A 14,325-nucleotide genomic window follows, 5' to 3' on the forward strand; every position below is an offset into this window, starting at 1 on the left:
CAGGTTGTCCTGACTCAGATCTGATGCATTAGTCCTGGATTATTATTATGAGTAAATCCTGGCTAAGATTCAACCATTATTCCTAGTTTGGGTTTATTTTAAAGTGCTTTGCAGCAGGTTCTCATGTTTTTCTAATTGTTATTTTGTTTGGTGAGATGGACCTTATCATAGTTGTACATCAGTCAAGTTGCAGTTTGTGAAAGATAAAAGCTGAAATTTACAGAAAGTAGATCTGAGTTCTAAAACTAAATCACTCTCTCAATGACTATTTAACACAATAATGGTCATCAGGTATTATTTATCAAATATAACTGCTGCATAATTTATATAGATTATGACCATTGTTAACAATGTCCAACCAGGAAGAATAATTATAAATGTAACCAAAGTTATCAAAATAAAAACAAAATAGTCATAATTCTTTGTAAAATTACAATTCATCTTAAAATACAAGCATGCTTACTATACATCCTTCAAAGTTTTAGCCTTTCACTTTATGTAGCTCTTGTTTTGATGGTTCCAGTGTGGAGTTTTGTTCTATTTATTAATAAAAACTCAACTATACTCAACTTGACCTTCTATATCTATATATAACATGACTTCTTTTTGCCTCTTAAACACAGATGGGGGAGAGTGCCTGCTACTGTCACGCTGCCTTAGTCCTTGTGGAAGAACATTCAAAGTGATGTATCATTTCAACATGACCGAGGTTACAACATGGTTACAGAGTACCACCCCCCTCTCCAAGCAACAGGCTGGAGTAGTTCTGCTCTCTGGCTTTAATTCCAGCCACCTGGGGAGTTTCCACCTACACTCAGGGTCTGGGCTCACTTTATGTGCATGTCACTCTAAACAGCTCAATCCTCTGGCTCCCAGCCCAGGTACGCCCTATATCTGCAGCTAATGAAGCAGAGCAGTGGTACCTAACAGCCAGCGGGGCACAAACTGGATGGTGACCCGGTGAAAGAGGGGCTGGTCCGGTAGGTAACAATCCTTCACATTATTTATAATTCACCCTGGTCTCTGTTTACAACCACAGCGAGAGCAGAGAAATATGGCCATCAAGTCACTGACAAACAGAAATGATTTGACCTTAAAAGTATGGTTACCGTGCTGCCCAAATGCAAGGAACCAAATCTATTGACAAGTTGGTTTGAATTCACTTAACACATAAAAACTCTCTCAACAGCCTCAGTGGCTCTGAAAACATCAGATAAGGAGTGAGAGAAACAGAATGTCATCATGTCCAGTCTCAGCACACTTGTAAATACTCCACTGATCCCACACAATAGCTTTTATTTGTAAGAAATGTTCAGTTCAGTGAAATACATGTCATTCATGTGTTGATTTGCATAGTGCGTCCTGAGAGTGGAGGAATGTGAGAGTGGACAGTGGAGCAGACTGAGGTGGGGGCGGTGTCACAGCCCTGTTCCGTTTAATCAGCTCCAGATGTGCTCCAGCGTGGCCCCTGCGCCAAGGAGGCGTCAGGGCCGCATTAAGAGCTCAGCCCTAGGCCTGGCCCAGAAGAGAGTCCAGCACACCCCCCACTCTGAGCAACAATGACAAAACTTCTATGATGAAATTTTTGTGAAAGGCTATATTTGATCATCTCATGTTCGTTAGATTAATAGCTATTCAAACAATCACACTGTTCACTTCTGACAAATAATGACTCGCGCCCACCTCTGCTCACTCAACATTGTGCGACTGTAAATACCAGCCGCACTCATCTCTGCATCATCACGTTTTATTGAGAGCAAGTACCATAGAAACACAGAACAGTCAAAAGGCTGTATATTCAATGTGTTGAATATACTGTGATCATCGTTCTGAAAGGAGACACGTGCTTGTCCTTGCTCTGCTGAATCTGATTTGGTTAATAATAGAGCAACGCAACAATGTCAGTAACAACGATACCCTGCTGCCAATGCCACTACAGTGACACAAGAGCAGTCTTTTATGTTGTTTACTCAATAAAACACTCTACTTCCAGAGAATGAGGAAAAAATAAATAACAGTAAATCTACATTTCGCTCAGTCAACAAAGTTTTTATCAGTAAAAGCCATATTATATGTAATTTCCATTTATTCCTCAGGTCAGGTCAAGTCAGGACATACTGTATTAAAATGTCTGAAAATGATCCACATTTTACCAACGTCTGACAAAGGTATGCAGAGAGATGAGGGGGCCACCATGACAGGCAGGGGAAGCCCTCATTATGCCAGCAGCGTTTAGGGCTCACAGGAACAGCCCCTCGGAGGAATGCCTGTTAGACAAGACTGTGGTAAACACCAAACAGATGGTGGGCTGCTCCAGTCTAGTGGCTTGTGTCAAAACTGCACAGCAATTGGGACGAGTTGGCTTGATGGGAAATATAAATCTTAGTCAGACACTAGGTGGTAACCTTGTGCTGTGCCTGGAGTGAGCTCTGTGAATTGTACTCGGGAGTGCTTTTCCTCAAACAGTGCCAGATCGCTGACTGAGAGACTGAGCGAGTGCAGCAGTGGGGGTCACTGGGATGTGTCTGGGAGAAGGATTTGAGGATCATGAAAGGCAGTCGACTGCAGAGATGTGGACTAATTTCTTTAAACCAGGAGTATGTTGGGTTTACAATCCTCGCAGTAGGTATATGGTAGAGACATCGGGATGGGGCCTATTAATCTAGTGTACAGCAGTGCAGTAAGGCGATGAGTAAATGCGTGGATTTGATAATTTTTATTAAAAATTACAATTCGAGTAAGGACTGGATAGCACCTTGAATGATAGCAGCAAAAAACATAATGTGATTGTAAACAAAAGATGATAAAATATACATTTAAAAATTAAGAAAGAGATAATGCCTTGATTATATAGACACGTGTATAAAAATATATGTGCAAAATGAGAAACATTTATATTATATTATATTCCCTAAAATCATATATGATCAAACGTAAAATCGTTACAATAATATTGATAGACTTTGTATGAATCAAATACAATAAAGCAATGAATGTGCTGTTTTGGTCAAAGAATGCTACATTGTGCAACATTGATCTGGTCCAGAAACCTCACTGCACTGTGGAAGCGTGTGCACATTCATACAATTCATAAAAAAGAATGCGAGGTTAAAATGTTTGTATTCTGACGGTCTGAGGTGAAGTGTCATATTATAAAAGTATTTTTATAATGCTTCAAATACTGTTAGATTGTCTCCGTCGCACTCAACAGCGGAATGTTGAGCCGTCACATAAAAAACATTAAAAGGGTTTGGAATTTTGTTCCTAAAGTAGTAACTGGATGTGATTACTGCATCACTTTAGTGTGGTCTTCCCTTCACCTCCTTTTGTTGTGTTGATTTGGGGCAGACATCAGGAGCTTTGGACCCACATAAAGATGATCAGTATCAAACTCAAGGCTCCCACCACCACACCGAACACCAGCAGGAAGACAGCCTGAAACCAACAGCACAATAATAACATATATACACACATAAAACTTGTTCCAAGGTGCAAATACAATATCACAGTATTCACCCGATTTAGTACAATATTGTGGAGGGGTAAACATCAATGCTCATTTTCCTTTTTAAAATAACCTAAAAGTTGCAATCATTATTGTCGAATCACAACCTTCTTAATAATGGCTGCACTCAAAGGATCATGGTCTATGTAGTTCCCTGAGTTTCTTTAATCTGTGCTGATATCGTTTGTCATTTAATTACTCTTATTGAAATTTCATACAAATGTAAATGCCAATACTCAAGCCTTTTTATTCAAGCAAAAGCTTTGTTAAAAAGCATAAACCTGTGTTACATTTGGTAATTTTACAGTGGCAAACATTAAAAAAGACTAAATTACAGTACATAATTTCCACCAAAATGTTAGTCATCATTTAGTTTAGAAATAAACAAAGTAGATAATGATAAATTAAAAATTAACCCCTGCCATCTGCTCACATAGAACCCCTGGACTGACAGTGTTGTATCCATCCTGCCAACAGTTGAAACCTTCTTACCCCGATGTAGTCCAACGACCTGAAGCGCTGAGTGCTGATCCTGAGGTAGAAAAGACCAGGGAAAACAAACAACAGGCAGCTGGAGGTGGTCGAGCCTAGACAAAACAGGAAATACTCATAACATGTGACATTAATTATACACAGACTTCTACTGCCATCAATGAAGTTGGATCAATACAGTTTGAGCTCTGGAACCTACAATCACTGTATGAATTACACATAAATGAGCACGTACCAACAACTCCAAAGACATTTCTGATGTCAGGAACAAAGATGGCCAAGATCAACACTACGCACAGAATGCAGACAGTGGTCAGGGAGTGGATCCACCAGGAGAAAGGACGCGATCCAAACAGAAGGAGGATGGCTGCTTTGCGGGCCTAAAACATGCATATTTTATTAATAAATGGGAAGATGAGAAGTGGGTACAGTTACCCTTTGCTTACAGGAAAGTGGATGAGCGGTACAGTGAGGATTACGGAGAGCAGGATGGCAAGTCTCACAGTCATCACCACAACGTCGTGCGGCAGATAGGTGTCATATCCCAGCAGCAGCTCCGAGTCCACGTGGGCTGAAGGCAGGGCAGAAGGGGTAAAGGAAAAAAACAACAATTCAAGTCATTTACCAACACGAGACTGCTACAACATGCCAGCCTCATTTCACACTGTTTGATTAAACAGTATTTCTTCAGTATTCAGTATTTGTTTTGTGTATGTGTTTTCTACCATAGAAGGTGAGGTATCCAAACAAGGCTGACACGAGGTAGACAGTGAAGCTGAGGCTAATGCTAATGTTTGTGACCCTCTGCATCCTCGCCTTAGTAGGCCTAAAACACACATTTGATTAATAAAAAAATAAATAAAAAATAGAAATAAATAAAAAAAATAGATCTAAAATATCTTTGTTACACACCGGTCCAGCTCACAGTAGATGGGCAGCACTGCAGTGTGACACAGGAAGGAGAAGGCCATTGTGGGAATTGCATATGCACTCTGTAAAACACAGCACAATTGTCTGATCACAGTGAAATCAGAGGGCAGAACTACAGAGGATGGTCATTTATAAGTCATTGTTCCTCCCTCTTTACAGTAACAGTATCATGAGGGTCTAATGGGCTTAGTACATGTACATATGGGATCATTGTGTCATATACATATGGATGAGTGCCAAGTCTAAAATGTCTCCTGTTCTGTGATCTTCATGAACAGCAGACAGACTTTCCACAACTTGTCACTATACCAGTTCCTCCATGAGGAAAGCTACCGGTAAGTACTTACCTTCCTGGAGAGGACAAAGAGTTTGGCTGTGCACTCTGAGCCTGATGAATTTGATACCTGAAGGGACAATGATACGCTGGTTAGAACAGGGGAGAGCTTCAGAGTGGATTCATGGAAGTTATTTCATGCTCTTGTGAACTCCATAGGGTCAAGTGTTATTTCCAGGTTTCCAGGGACCAATCAACCTCCCTGCCCTAAAGTTTGTTAGCTCTATTCCTCCTCCTCCAACATGAGCAGTTAAAACAGAGGCATGTCGTCACTATAGTCTAACTAGACCAGAGTAGAGGGTTGGAAACAGTTATGACCAAGGGATGTAGTGAATCAGCTCTGATTATCATGGATTGCAACCTTTAAAAGTGTGCATTGTTTTGACTTAGACATTCACAATATGCACAAGGAGCATGGTAAATGTGTGGAAAATAATCAGGTCATTAGGCTCATTGTTATGCACACACACTGATTTCACACCTTGTGGTTGCTTATTTGTCCAGAGTAAATATGTGTAAGCATTTGTATTCAAATGCCCATTTTTATATATCAGCCAATAAGACATGATGAGATACACCACTGGAGGTGCCTCTTGAGTAGAGCAGAAGAGATGCATGTTAATGGATCAAATAATATCTTACACTGTCTCAAATGATTTGTCTGTTACCTGAAAGGATTCAGATAAGACTGTGATGTTGTTGGGCAGAGGACAAGGAATTGTCCATTTCTTCATCACAACCTAAACAAGACACAGCAGTCAGCCAGAGAAGGGCAGGAACAACACGAGAATATTGTTCTGGCACAAAACACTCACCACAGTTGTGAAGTACAGCATGAAGAGAAAAGCCAAACCACTGGTGTAACCCAGAAACCCTGAAGTTTGACATTCCTCATTAAAATGCACTATTACCAGATATACAATAACAAGAACAAATCTCTTACCAACTCTAGGCAAAATTGCCAAAGGCAGAACAACACAGATGGTAATCAGTATCAGAAGAAGTCGTCCATCTTCATACCAAACAGTTCTGAAAAATTATCTTTAGTTTACACACTGTAAAGTAAAACCTCACTGTGTCTTTGTCTGTCAGTGTACAATAAGAAGTATATCTCCTCTATAAAGTAAGTCAGTCCTGTGTGCTTATATGTATTAGCCGGGTGGTTTGGAGAGGACTTTAGTATGTCAGTCTGGGGAAGTGTGAGGTCACGGGACAGACTCCACTCTTCTTTACGAGGGTGGCTCTAACAGCACAAGTTCCAGTTGGACAGCTGTGCTGCTCCTCAGTGAGCATATGTTGGACCTATACAACGCAACCATTTACTCCGGATTCAGAAATGTCGCTTCAGCCGATTGGAGCGCTTCTCGTGGTCTGTTCAGGGAAATAGGCGTAGACCTTGCCGTATGTTCACTTTTGAATGTCTCTCATTAACACAAGTGTTTAGTCTGCTCAGCAATGGATGCAATTACAATGGCATAACTGATCTGCTCCAGTATCAGTCTGATGGGGGAACATATGTGAGAGATTTGGACTAAATACTAATCCAAAACAGCTGTACATTCAGATGTGTAACAATCAGACTATAGTCCTTACACCAATGACGCTGATGGGAAAGTGATCAATGATTTATGTTTGTGAGGCCATCCTATGCCATCTGCTGTCTCACACCCCATCTCATGGACTTGACATAGGCTTTTCATTTTTAGTCCATTACATATTTGCAAAATGTATAACAGTACTGTGGGAGATGGTGAATAGAATTTCTTAACTGCAGTGCTGTAAGTACTCACCCTGTGTTGCCTGCATTTAGGAAACTCTTAATGGCAGCAGGAAGCTCTGACTTCAAGATGAACAAATAAGACGACATGGCTGTAAGAAATTAAATGTTTCAGATACCAGGCAAATTCTTCATCTATGTTCTACTAATATTACCTTACCTATTATTTCCACTAAAAAAATAAATTGATATTTGTTTTGCTCAAAACTATTCTATTTCTGACAAATATTGGTCCTAATGAAATTTACACTGATCTAAAGCGTGGTAAGGAAGGGAGAGCGCCCTGCAGCAGAGACTCTGCAGATGTTCCAGCTGTTGGGGAAGTGTGAGGCAGGAATGCTAACAATAATGATCTGTGACACTAATCCAGACCCCTGAACCCCTCCACCTCACCGTTACACAGGATATTACCAAACCCTGAGTAGAAGTCGCAGTTAACCAATCAGAGAAAAGCTTTAGGACACTACACACTCAGACTGGTTGAAGAAGCACAAAAACAAATATAACAAAGATACAGATGTATTTGCTGGGTTCTGGTGTAATATTTCGTTTTAGAAGAGGATAAAGCAAGCAATGTGTAGTGCTGTGGTCATTTCCATTTGCATTTATAGGGGAAGTATTTAAAAATTGAAGAAGCCAAACAGAATCTGAGTTAGCCCAAAGAGTTAGCCTGGACCTCAGTGCCCTGAGGCAGGACTTGCCTTCGGCCCTTAAATAAGCCTTTGCTATAATCCCCTAGATCCTGTATTTGTTTATACTGGGAAATTCCTCCAAAACTCTTCAGCCCACACAGACAGAGGGTCACCCTTTCTCTGTAATAACTAATGGCTTATTACAGTGTATACGTACCTTCTCTAGTATAATAACATTTTAAAATAACTTTAAAAAGAAAAATATACTGATTTATTATCAACTGTTCATAAATGGAAAGCACAACACTAGCATAAAAGCACGCAGTTAGTTTGGAAGTACTAAATTAGAGTCACTACAATTCCAAGTGGAACTATACTTACAAGTTACAGCTTTAAAATATGGCCTTTGAGTGAAGAGAAAAGAAGAAAAGTTTGTTCTTAACAATTGTGCAGAAAATGTGAGGACCACAGACTCATTTTGATTTCATTAGGCTCTTCCTGTGAGAGTGTTGGCTGCTGGTTAGGTCAAATCAGCCTTGGGCAAATGAATGTTTCCTGAGAGCATGCCTAATTGCCCTCTATTATAAAGAGTACTAGGGTTCACACAGACACAGGGTGCAGCGCTGCCAGGAGGGCCAAACAGACGAGAGGAGCGAGACAGACAGACGAGAGGAGCGAGACAGACAGAAGAGAGGAGCGAGACAGACAGAAGAGAGGAGCGAGACAGACAGGGGAGAGGAGAGAGGAGCGAGACGGACGAGAAGAGCGAGACGGACGAGAGGAGCGAGACGGACGAGAGGAGCGAGACAGACGAGAGGAGAGAGACTTACAGACGAGAGGAGAGAGACTTACAGACGAGAGGAGCGAGACTTACAGACGAGAGGAGCGAGACTTACAGACGAGAGGAGCGAGACTTACAGACGAGAGGAGCGAGACTTACAGACGAGAGGAGCGAGACTTACAGACGAGAGGAGAGAGACTTACAGACGAGAGGAGAGAGACTTACAGACGAGAGGAGAGAGACTTACAGACGAGAAGAGGGAGACTTACAGACGAGAGGAGCGAGACTTACAGACGAGAGGAGCGAGACTTACAGACGAGAGGAGAGAGACTTACAGACGAGAGGAGAGAGACTTACAGACGAGAGGAGAGAGACTTACAGACGAGAGGAGAGAGACTTACAGACGAGAAGAGGGAGACTTACAGACGAGAGGAGAGAGACTTACAGACGAGAGGAGAGAGACTTACAGACGAGAGGAGAGAGACTTACAGACGAGAGGAGAGAGACTTACAGACGAGAAGAGGGAGACTTACAGACGAGAGGAGCGAGACTTACAGACGAGAGGAGCGAGACTTACAGACGAGAGGAGCGAGACTTACAGACGAGAGGAGCGAGACTTACAGACGAGAGGAGAGAGACTTACAGACGAGAGGAGAGAGACTTACAGACGAGAGGAGCGAGACTTACAGACGAGAGGAGCAAGACTTACAGACGAGAAGAGGGAGACTTACAGACGAGAGGAGCGGGACTTACAGACGAGAGGAGCAAGACTTACAGACGAGAGGAGAGAGACTTACAGACGAGAGGAGCAAGACTTACAGACGAGAGGAGAGAGACTTACAGACGAGAGGAGCGAGACTTACAGACGAGAGGAGAGAGACTTACAGACGAGAAGAGGGAGACTTACAGACGAGAGGAGCGGGACTTACAGACGAGAGGAGCAAGACTTACAGACGAGAAGAGGGAGACTTACAGACGAGAGGAGAGAACAGGGGAGAGGAGAGAACAGGGGAGAGGAGAGAGACAGACAGGGAGAGGAGAGAGACAGACTGGCGAAGGGAGCGAGACGGACAAGGGAGAGGAGAGAGACGGACAGACGAGAGGAGCGAGACATACAAGGGAGAGGAGAGAGACATAGGTGACAGGACCAAGGCTTCAGACACTGGTCTATTTCCCCAATAAGAGGTACAAGTACAACTCATAATGAAATAAACTGGATTTCTGTATTGGTATTTATAATGAAGGAATTGACTCACCACCAATGTTTTGGATCAAAACAGCACATCCAACAAGGACCTGAGGAGTACATAGAGCTGCATCAGAGAAACTATCACACTGGTGTTGTGTACAATTGTCTTGTCTCTCTAATAAATTCATACCTTCCCAGGTTTATCCAGCGCTCGCTCGCCAAGACTTTCATATGAATTAATACCTGAAAACATGATTCAGTTGGAAATTTGTCTTTGAAATTGTGCAATGTCCCAAATAAATTAATTCATAGTACAATCTAGAGTTACTGTATTTAGTTTTATTTTTACATACAAAATAGTCCAAATAGTCTTCAATCTACTTTTATAACATGCCCTTATCTAAACCAGTCTACAGTATTCATGTTTGTATAAGTTGATTAGTTCACAGTAATCTATGATAATTAATTAACTAACTAAGAGTCATTGTCTAAGGGCAAGGGTCTAAGGGCTCTAATCAGTTTGCTCATATATTACTTGCTTATATATGTAACCCAAAAGTAAAAGTGAGGAAATATCACCTGTTTGGTCACAGAGCTTCAGGAGGAGGTGGACTGAGTAGGCTGCCAGAGCAGACACCACCACCAACAGTAAACTGTGGAGCACAAAATGTCAGAAAGCCTGTCAGACATAGTCAAAACGGAACGTACATTTTGAGAACCAGTCAGCAGCTCAACACTCCACTCACCAAAATCCAACAATGCCTGTGTTGGCCATTGCAAAAGCCAGACCCAGAATGCCACTGCCCATGATGGCGTTCATCAGGTTGAAAACAGACGAAGCGAAGGAGGCTCCTCTGCTCCGGCTGCCCATCTCCTGCACAGAACACCAGAGCAAATCAAACCAACAACACTTCCACAACAGGGCAAAGCCAGTCACCAGTGTGGAAAAACTGTCCGGGCGGCAGATGAGGGAACTACAGTGGTGTGAAGTGGCTGAGAGAGCAGAGTGATCTATGGATTTCTGTAATGCCTCTGGAGAGAAATGGCACAGCTAAAGAGAGACGGTCCAACGAAAATAAATGTTTTGTTGTACCGTCTCTCTTAAAAATAAAAATGTCAATCCCTGAACAATGATCAGTGAGCACGAACATGTCACATAAATGTCTAACAAGACAAAAAAATAGGTGCTAAATAAATATGCCATCATTATTGCAATCTGTTGTTAAACTCCGAAATGTTACGCATGTTATGCAAAATACAGAATGCAGTTCATTCCATTCAGCATTTTTCCTGAATTAACTTAAGCAACAGCAAAAGAAGCTGAGTATAAGTTCTGAAAACTGATGATATGATCAAATCCAAAGAAAAGAGGAATAGAAAGGAACAAGCAGTTTCGAGAGTTCGAATCCCGACTCCAACAATATACTGCATGTCCTCCCTTCTCTCTCTTCCCCAAATTCTCACACATCTGTCCTGGCTAGTAAAAAAAAAGAGAAAGAAAGAAAGAAAGAAAGGAATAAGCCAATCACAAAATATTATTTTTTACACTTTATTACACTGTATGAATACAGCCAGGACTTACATTTGCGAGTAAAGGTGTAACTTCATTTTCCTCCTCGGTTGCTCTGGATCTGAAGTTGTCACTCATTTTAGCCAGAATGTGTCGCACAAACCACAGGGACAGACCGCTAAGAGAGTTTTATGATCACATACTTTATCACAAGACCCTTTCTCCCGACAACTTTTGCATTTGTTGTTGTTGTTGTTTTATGGCGGTTGGCATCCAAGTGTTGCATTACCGCCAGACTTTATTCCTCAGACTTTGTCGTAGTTGTTGTTGTTGTTGTTGTTGTTGTTGTTGTTTTATGGCGGTTGGCATCCAAGTGTTGCATTACCGCCAGACTTTATTCCTCAGACTTTGTCGTAGTCCTCATTTATTGCCGCTGTCACAAGCCCATGTCACAAGCTTGTTTGCTTCGTCGCGTTTAAACGTCAGGAGAAGAAGGACCAATCAGAGTTCAATGTGCTGACCAATCAAAACAAAACGTGCTCTCGTCCCTTGTTGATGACGTAGGTAAGTGCCAGCACGCCTGAAAGCGGATGATGTTGAGGTGAGTCTGAAATACAGATGTGTGACTGAAACCGAAATGTTTCTGAGTTTCTAAGTGACCCCTCGTTGTAAATGCAGTCTTGTGTCTCCGCAGATCGCTCTTCAGAGCTATAAAGTTTTCACAAACCCACAGAAACGTTGAGCACAGCCTCTGCCCTGCGTCTGTGTGCACCGCCTGCATGGATCCTAAAGCCGAACTCAGACTGTACTGCCCCCCTGCAGAAGTGCGGGGCATGACCAGTCTCAACAGAGAAGCTTTCACACAGAACATCACCGTCCCAGCTCTCCGGGTTCCCGTCAAGGTTCTGAATAAAGTGGTGAAGAGCTTGAAGAGTGTAATAATCCAGCGGCCTGGGTTGTCCCGTGTGGTGCCAGAGCGAGAGGGGAGCAGTGACTGTCGTTTGGTTCTGTTGGACCCTCACAAAGTGACCTCTCCCAGCAAATTCAGTGGGGCAGAAGAGGAGGCACTGAGGTCCTTCTCTGTCCCCCAGGAGCTGCAGGACTACGAGCTAACTCTAGGCTATGAGAACCTGAAGAGTGAGGAGGTGCTGGAGGCAGTGTTGCCCCCGGGACAGGATGTGACCTCCAGCTTCAGCAGAGTGGGTCACATCGCACACATGAACCTGAGGGAACACCAGCTGCCCTACAGGAACCTCATTGGTGAGGCCTCCAAATATCACAAGCACGTTTTCAGGGGGTTAAGTCTATGGTGAACCCTTCATCTGTGTCAAGATTCAAGCTACAGACTAAACCTAGATGTATAAAGTTATTTTGGGTTGTCTAGAATCAATGTGGCCTGACACTGATGTGCATTAGGTTGCGACATTTGCAGTCGTCATTCAGGAAAATCATGGGGGATTACAAAGAAAACTTTTCCCCCTCCCTATTGTTTACCTCAGGATATGCAGTTGTCATTGGAATGGTATAAGAACTTTATCAGTTTTTTGTAGCGTTTTCACTGTAAACAAAATACTTGAATTTTGCATATCTTCAAAACAATGTTGTCAAAATTCTGATATTAAGATAAAATAAGATAATCCTTTATTGTCCACACATGAGGAAATTTTGGTATTACAACGCAGTAGATACAGGGGGAAAGGACAGATAACTAATAGGAAGTTTGAAGAAAAAAAAACACTCTTAATAGAACTCTTATAAACAAAACAAAAAAACTCTTAACAAAACTCCTCATATCTTAATAGGGAATGGAGGAAACAAAATAAAATAATAAGATAAAGTAAAAATAGCTAGCATAAGACTAAATAATACTAATACTAATGGTAAGTAAACACTCTTATTTACATCAGTTATATGCACATGAATATGGCCCACTTCTAATAAGAATGGATTTACTTTTTGTCTTGAAGGTCAAGTCATTATGGATAAAAACCCAGGGTTGACCTGTGTGGTCCATAAACTAAATATCATAGATTCCACCTACAGAAACTTCAAAATGGAGGTGCTGGCTGGAGAGGAGAACATGGTGGCAAAAGTAGGTCACAGTTATTAAAGGTTACATTATTTTAAGTGTATTTACGTTGTTTCACTGACTGCCATAGGTGAAAGAGAATGGAGTCGCATATGAGTTCGACTTCTCCCGGGTTTACTGGAACCCCCGGCTGAGCACTGAGCACCAGCGTATTGTGCAGCAGGTGAAGCAAGGAGACACAGTGTTTGATGTGTTTGCCGGCGTGGGACCATTTGCCATTCCAGCCGCTCGCTGTGGCGCCAATGTTTTTGCCAATGATTTAAACCCAGAGTCCTTCCGATGGCTACAACACAACAGTAAACTCAACAAAGTGGATAACAGAGTGAGAACATTCAACCTGGACGGCCGAGCGTTCATCCAGGGCCCTCTGAGACAGGAGCTGCCTGCACTGCTGACACAGAAGGCGGCTGTGCATGTGGTAATGAACTTGCCTGCTCTGGCCATAGACTTCCTGGATGCTTTCAGAGGTCTGCTGGAGCACGAGTCTCCCACTGACACACAACTGCCCACAGTGCACTGCTACGGCTTCTCTAAAGATGACGACCCCGCCCAGGACGTCACGCAGAGGGCTTCTGAGGCTGTTGGATTCTCTCTGGAAAACCGGAGCTCGGTGCATTTTGTGCGCAACGTAGCTCCAAACAAAGACATGATGTGTGTGACCTTCAGCGTTCCCAAAGAGGTCGTATACAGCAGCAAGCCCACAGTCACAGGTGAGGAGGGCACAGCTGTAACTCCTTTCCAAATGTTCAAACTGTTCAACTGTTATGTTTTCTTTTTAGAGACGGCAGATGAACCAGCCACAAAGAGACAGAAATGTGAAGATGCTCAGTCAACATAATGGCAATGGATTCTAAATGCAAGAATTGCATTCATATTTTTTAACAAACATTTTTATGGTTGTAAATCATGGATGTACTTGAGCAAAGAACACAAACATTAGACAATTATGCTCAATAAATCAACTGGTCTGAAATTCTTCAAGGTGAAGTCTCTCTAAGGTGGTTCTGACAAATGAATGTGTTTTACTAAAAAATGTTTTTTTCATTACTGATTTGATTACTGATAACAAATCTCACAGGTTTATAA

At 42.2% G+C, this 14,325-nt stretch overlaps 2 protein-coding genes and 1 long non-coding RNA gene across 5 annotated transcripts in view; 2 read left to right on the forward strand and 1 right to left on the reverse strand.

The window, feature by feature from the left end:
• The window catches only part of LOC140371072 (uncharacterized), a 2,038-nt gene extending 450 nt beyond the window's left edge, over positions 1 to 1,588 (forward strand). The window contains exons 2-3 of the long non-coding RNA XR_011928423.1: positions 624 to 980; positions 1,357 to 1,588. This is a non-coding gene — a long non-coding RNA (uncharacterized lncRNA). The remainder of the gene's footprint in view (positions 1 to 623; positions 981 to 1,356) is intronic.
• A 1,677-nt stretch (positions 1,589 to 3,265) lies between these two features.
• slc38a6 (solute carrier family 38 member 6) lies at positions 3,266 to 11,403 on the reverse strand. Of its 2 annotated transcripts, XM_072458346.1 has the most exons (16): positions 11,223 to 11,403; positions 10,387 to 10,514; positions 10,220 to 10,293; positions 9,831 to 9,883; positions 9,708 to 9,747; positions 7,052 to 7,130; positions 6,205 to 6,290; positions 6,077 to 6,135; positions 5,930 to 6,001; positions 5,275 to 5,331; positions 4,910 to 4,989; positions 4,723 to 4,823; positions 4,444 to 4,568; positions 4,233 to 4,377; positions 3,998 to 4,092; positions 3,266 to 3,435 (listed from the first exon to the last, which is right to left on the reverse strand). In XM_072458346.1, exons 1-16 carry the CDS (start codon positions 11,286 to 11,288, stop codon positions 3,352 to 3,354), a joined length of 1,344 nt encoding a protein of 447 aa, XP_072314447.1. In that variant the 5' UTR covers positions 11,289 to 11,403; the 3' UTR covers positions 3,266 to 3,351. The 2 variants fall into 2 exon arrangements, with proteins under 2 accessions (XP_072314447.1, XP_072314449.1); XM_072458348.1 differs by lacking the exon at positions 4,233 to 4,377.
• Positions 11,404 to 11,663: 260 nt separating this feature from the next.
• trmt5 (tRNA methyltransferase 5) lies at positions 11,664 to 14,143 on the forward strand. 2 transcript variants are annotated; one of them, XM_072458344.1, is made up of 5 exons: positions 11,664 to 11,751; positions 11,845 to 12,410; positions 13,118 to 13,242; positions 13,310 to 13,949; positions 14,019 to 14,143. In XM_072458344.1, exons 1-5 carry the CDS (start codon positions 11,741 to 11,743, stop codon positions 14,075 to 14,077), a joined length of 1,401 nt encoding a protein of 466 aa, XP_072314445.1. In that variant the 5' UTR covers positions 11,664 to 11,740; the 3' UTR covers positions 14,078 to 14,143. The 2 variants fall into 2 exon arrangements, with proteins under 2 accessions (XP_072314445.1, XP_072314446.1); XM_072458345.1 differs by having other exon boundaries at positions 11,701 to 11,751; positions 11,829 to 12,410.
• Positions 14,144 to 14,325: the final 182 nt, after the last annotated feature.

This window comes from Eucyclogobius newberryi, unplaced genomic scaffold (genome assembly GCF_026437365.1).
Source record: "Eucyclogobius newberryi isolate DKJ021-1_F unplaced genomic scaffold, fEucNew1.0.hap1 SCAF_21, whole genome shotgun sequence".
In the NCBI taxonomy this organism is placed as follows: domain Eukaryota; kingdom Metazoa; phylum Chordata; class Actinopteri; order Gobiiformes; family Gobiidae; genus Eucyclogobius; species Eucyclogobius newberryi.

Excerpts from the sequence above, each read along its gene's own strand:
- slc38a6 (XM_072458346.1), bottom strand. The coding sequence starts at position 11,288 with ATGAGTGACAACTTCAGATCCAGAGCAACCGAGGAGGAAAATGAAGTT. Across the intron at positions 10,515-11,222 it reads TTACACCTTTACTCGCAAAT|GAGATGGGCAGCCGGAGCAG; the intron begins GTAAGTCCTGGC and ends TGTTCTGTGCAG. Across the intron at positions 4,990-5,274 it reads TCTTTGTCCTCTCCAGGAAG|AGTGCATATGCAATTCCCAC; the intron begins GTAAGTACTTAC and ends TGTGTTTTACAG.
- trmt5 (XM_072458344.1), top strand. Across the intron at positions 12,411-13,117 it reads GCCCTACAGGAACCTCATTG|GTCAAGTCATTATGGATAAA; the intron begins GTGAGGCCTCCA and ends TTTGTCTTGAAG. Across the intron at positions 13,950-14,018 it reads CAGCAAGCCCACAGTCACAG|AGACGGCAGATGAACCAGCC; the intron begins GTGAGGAGGGCA and ends TTTTCTTTTTAG.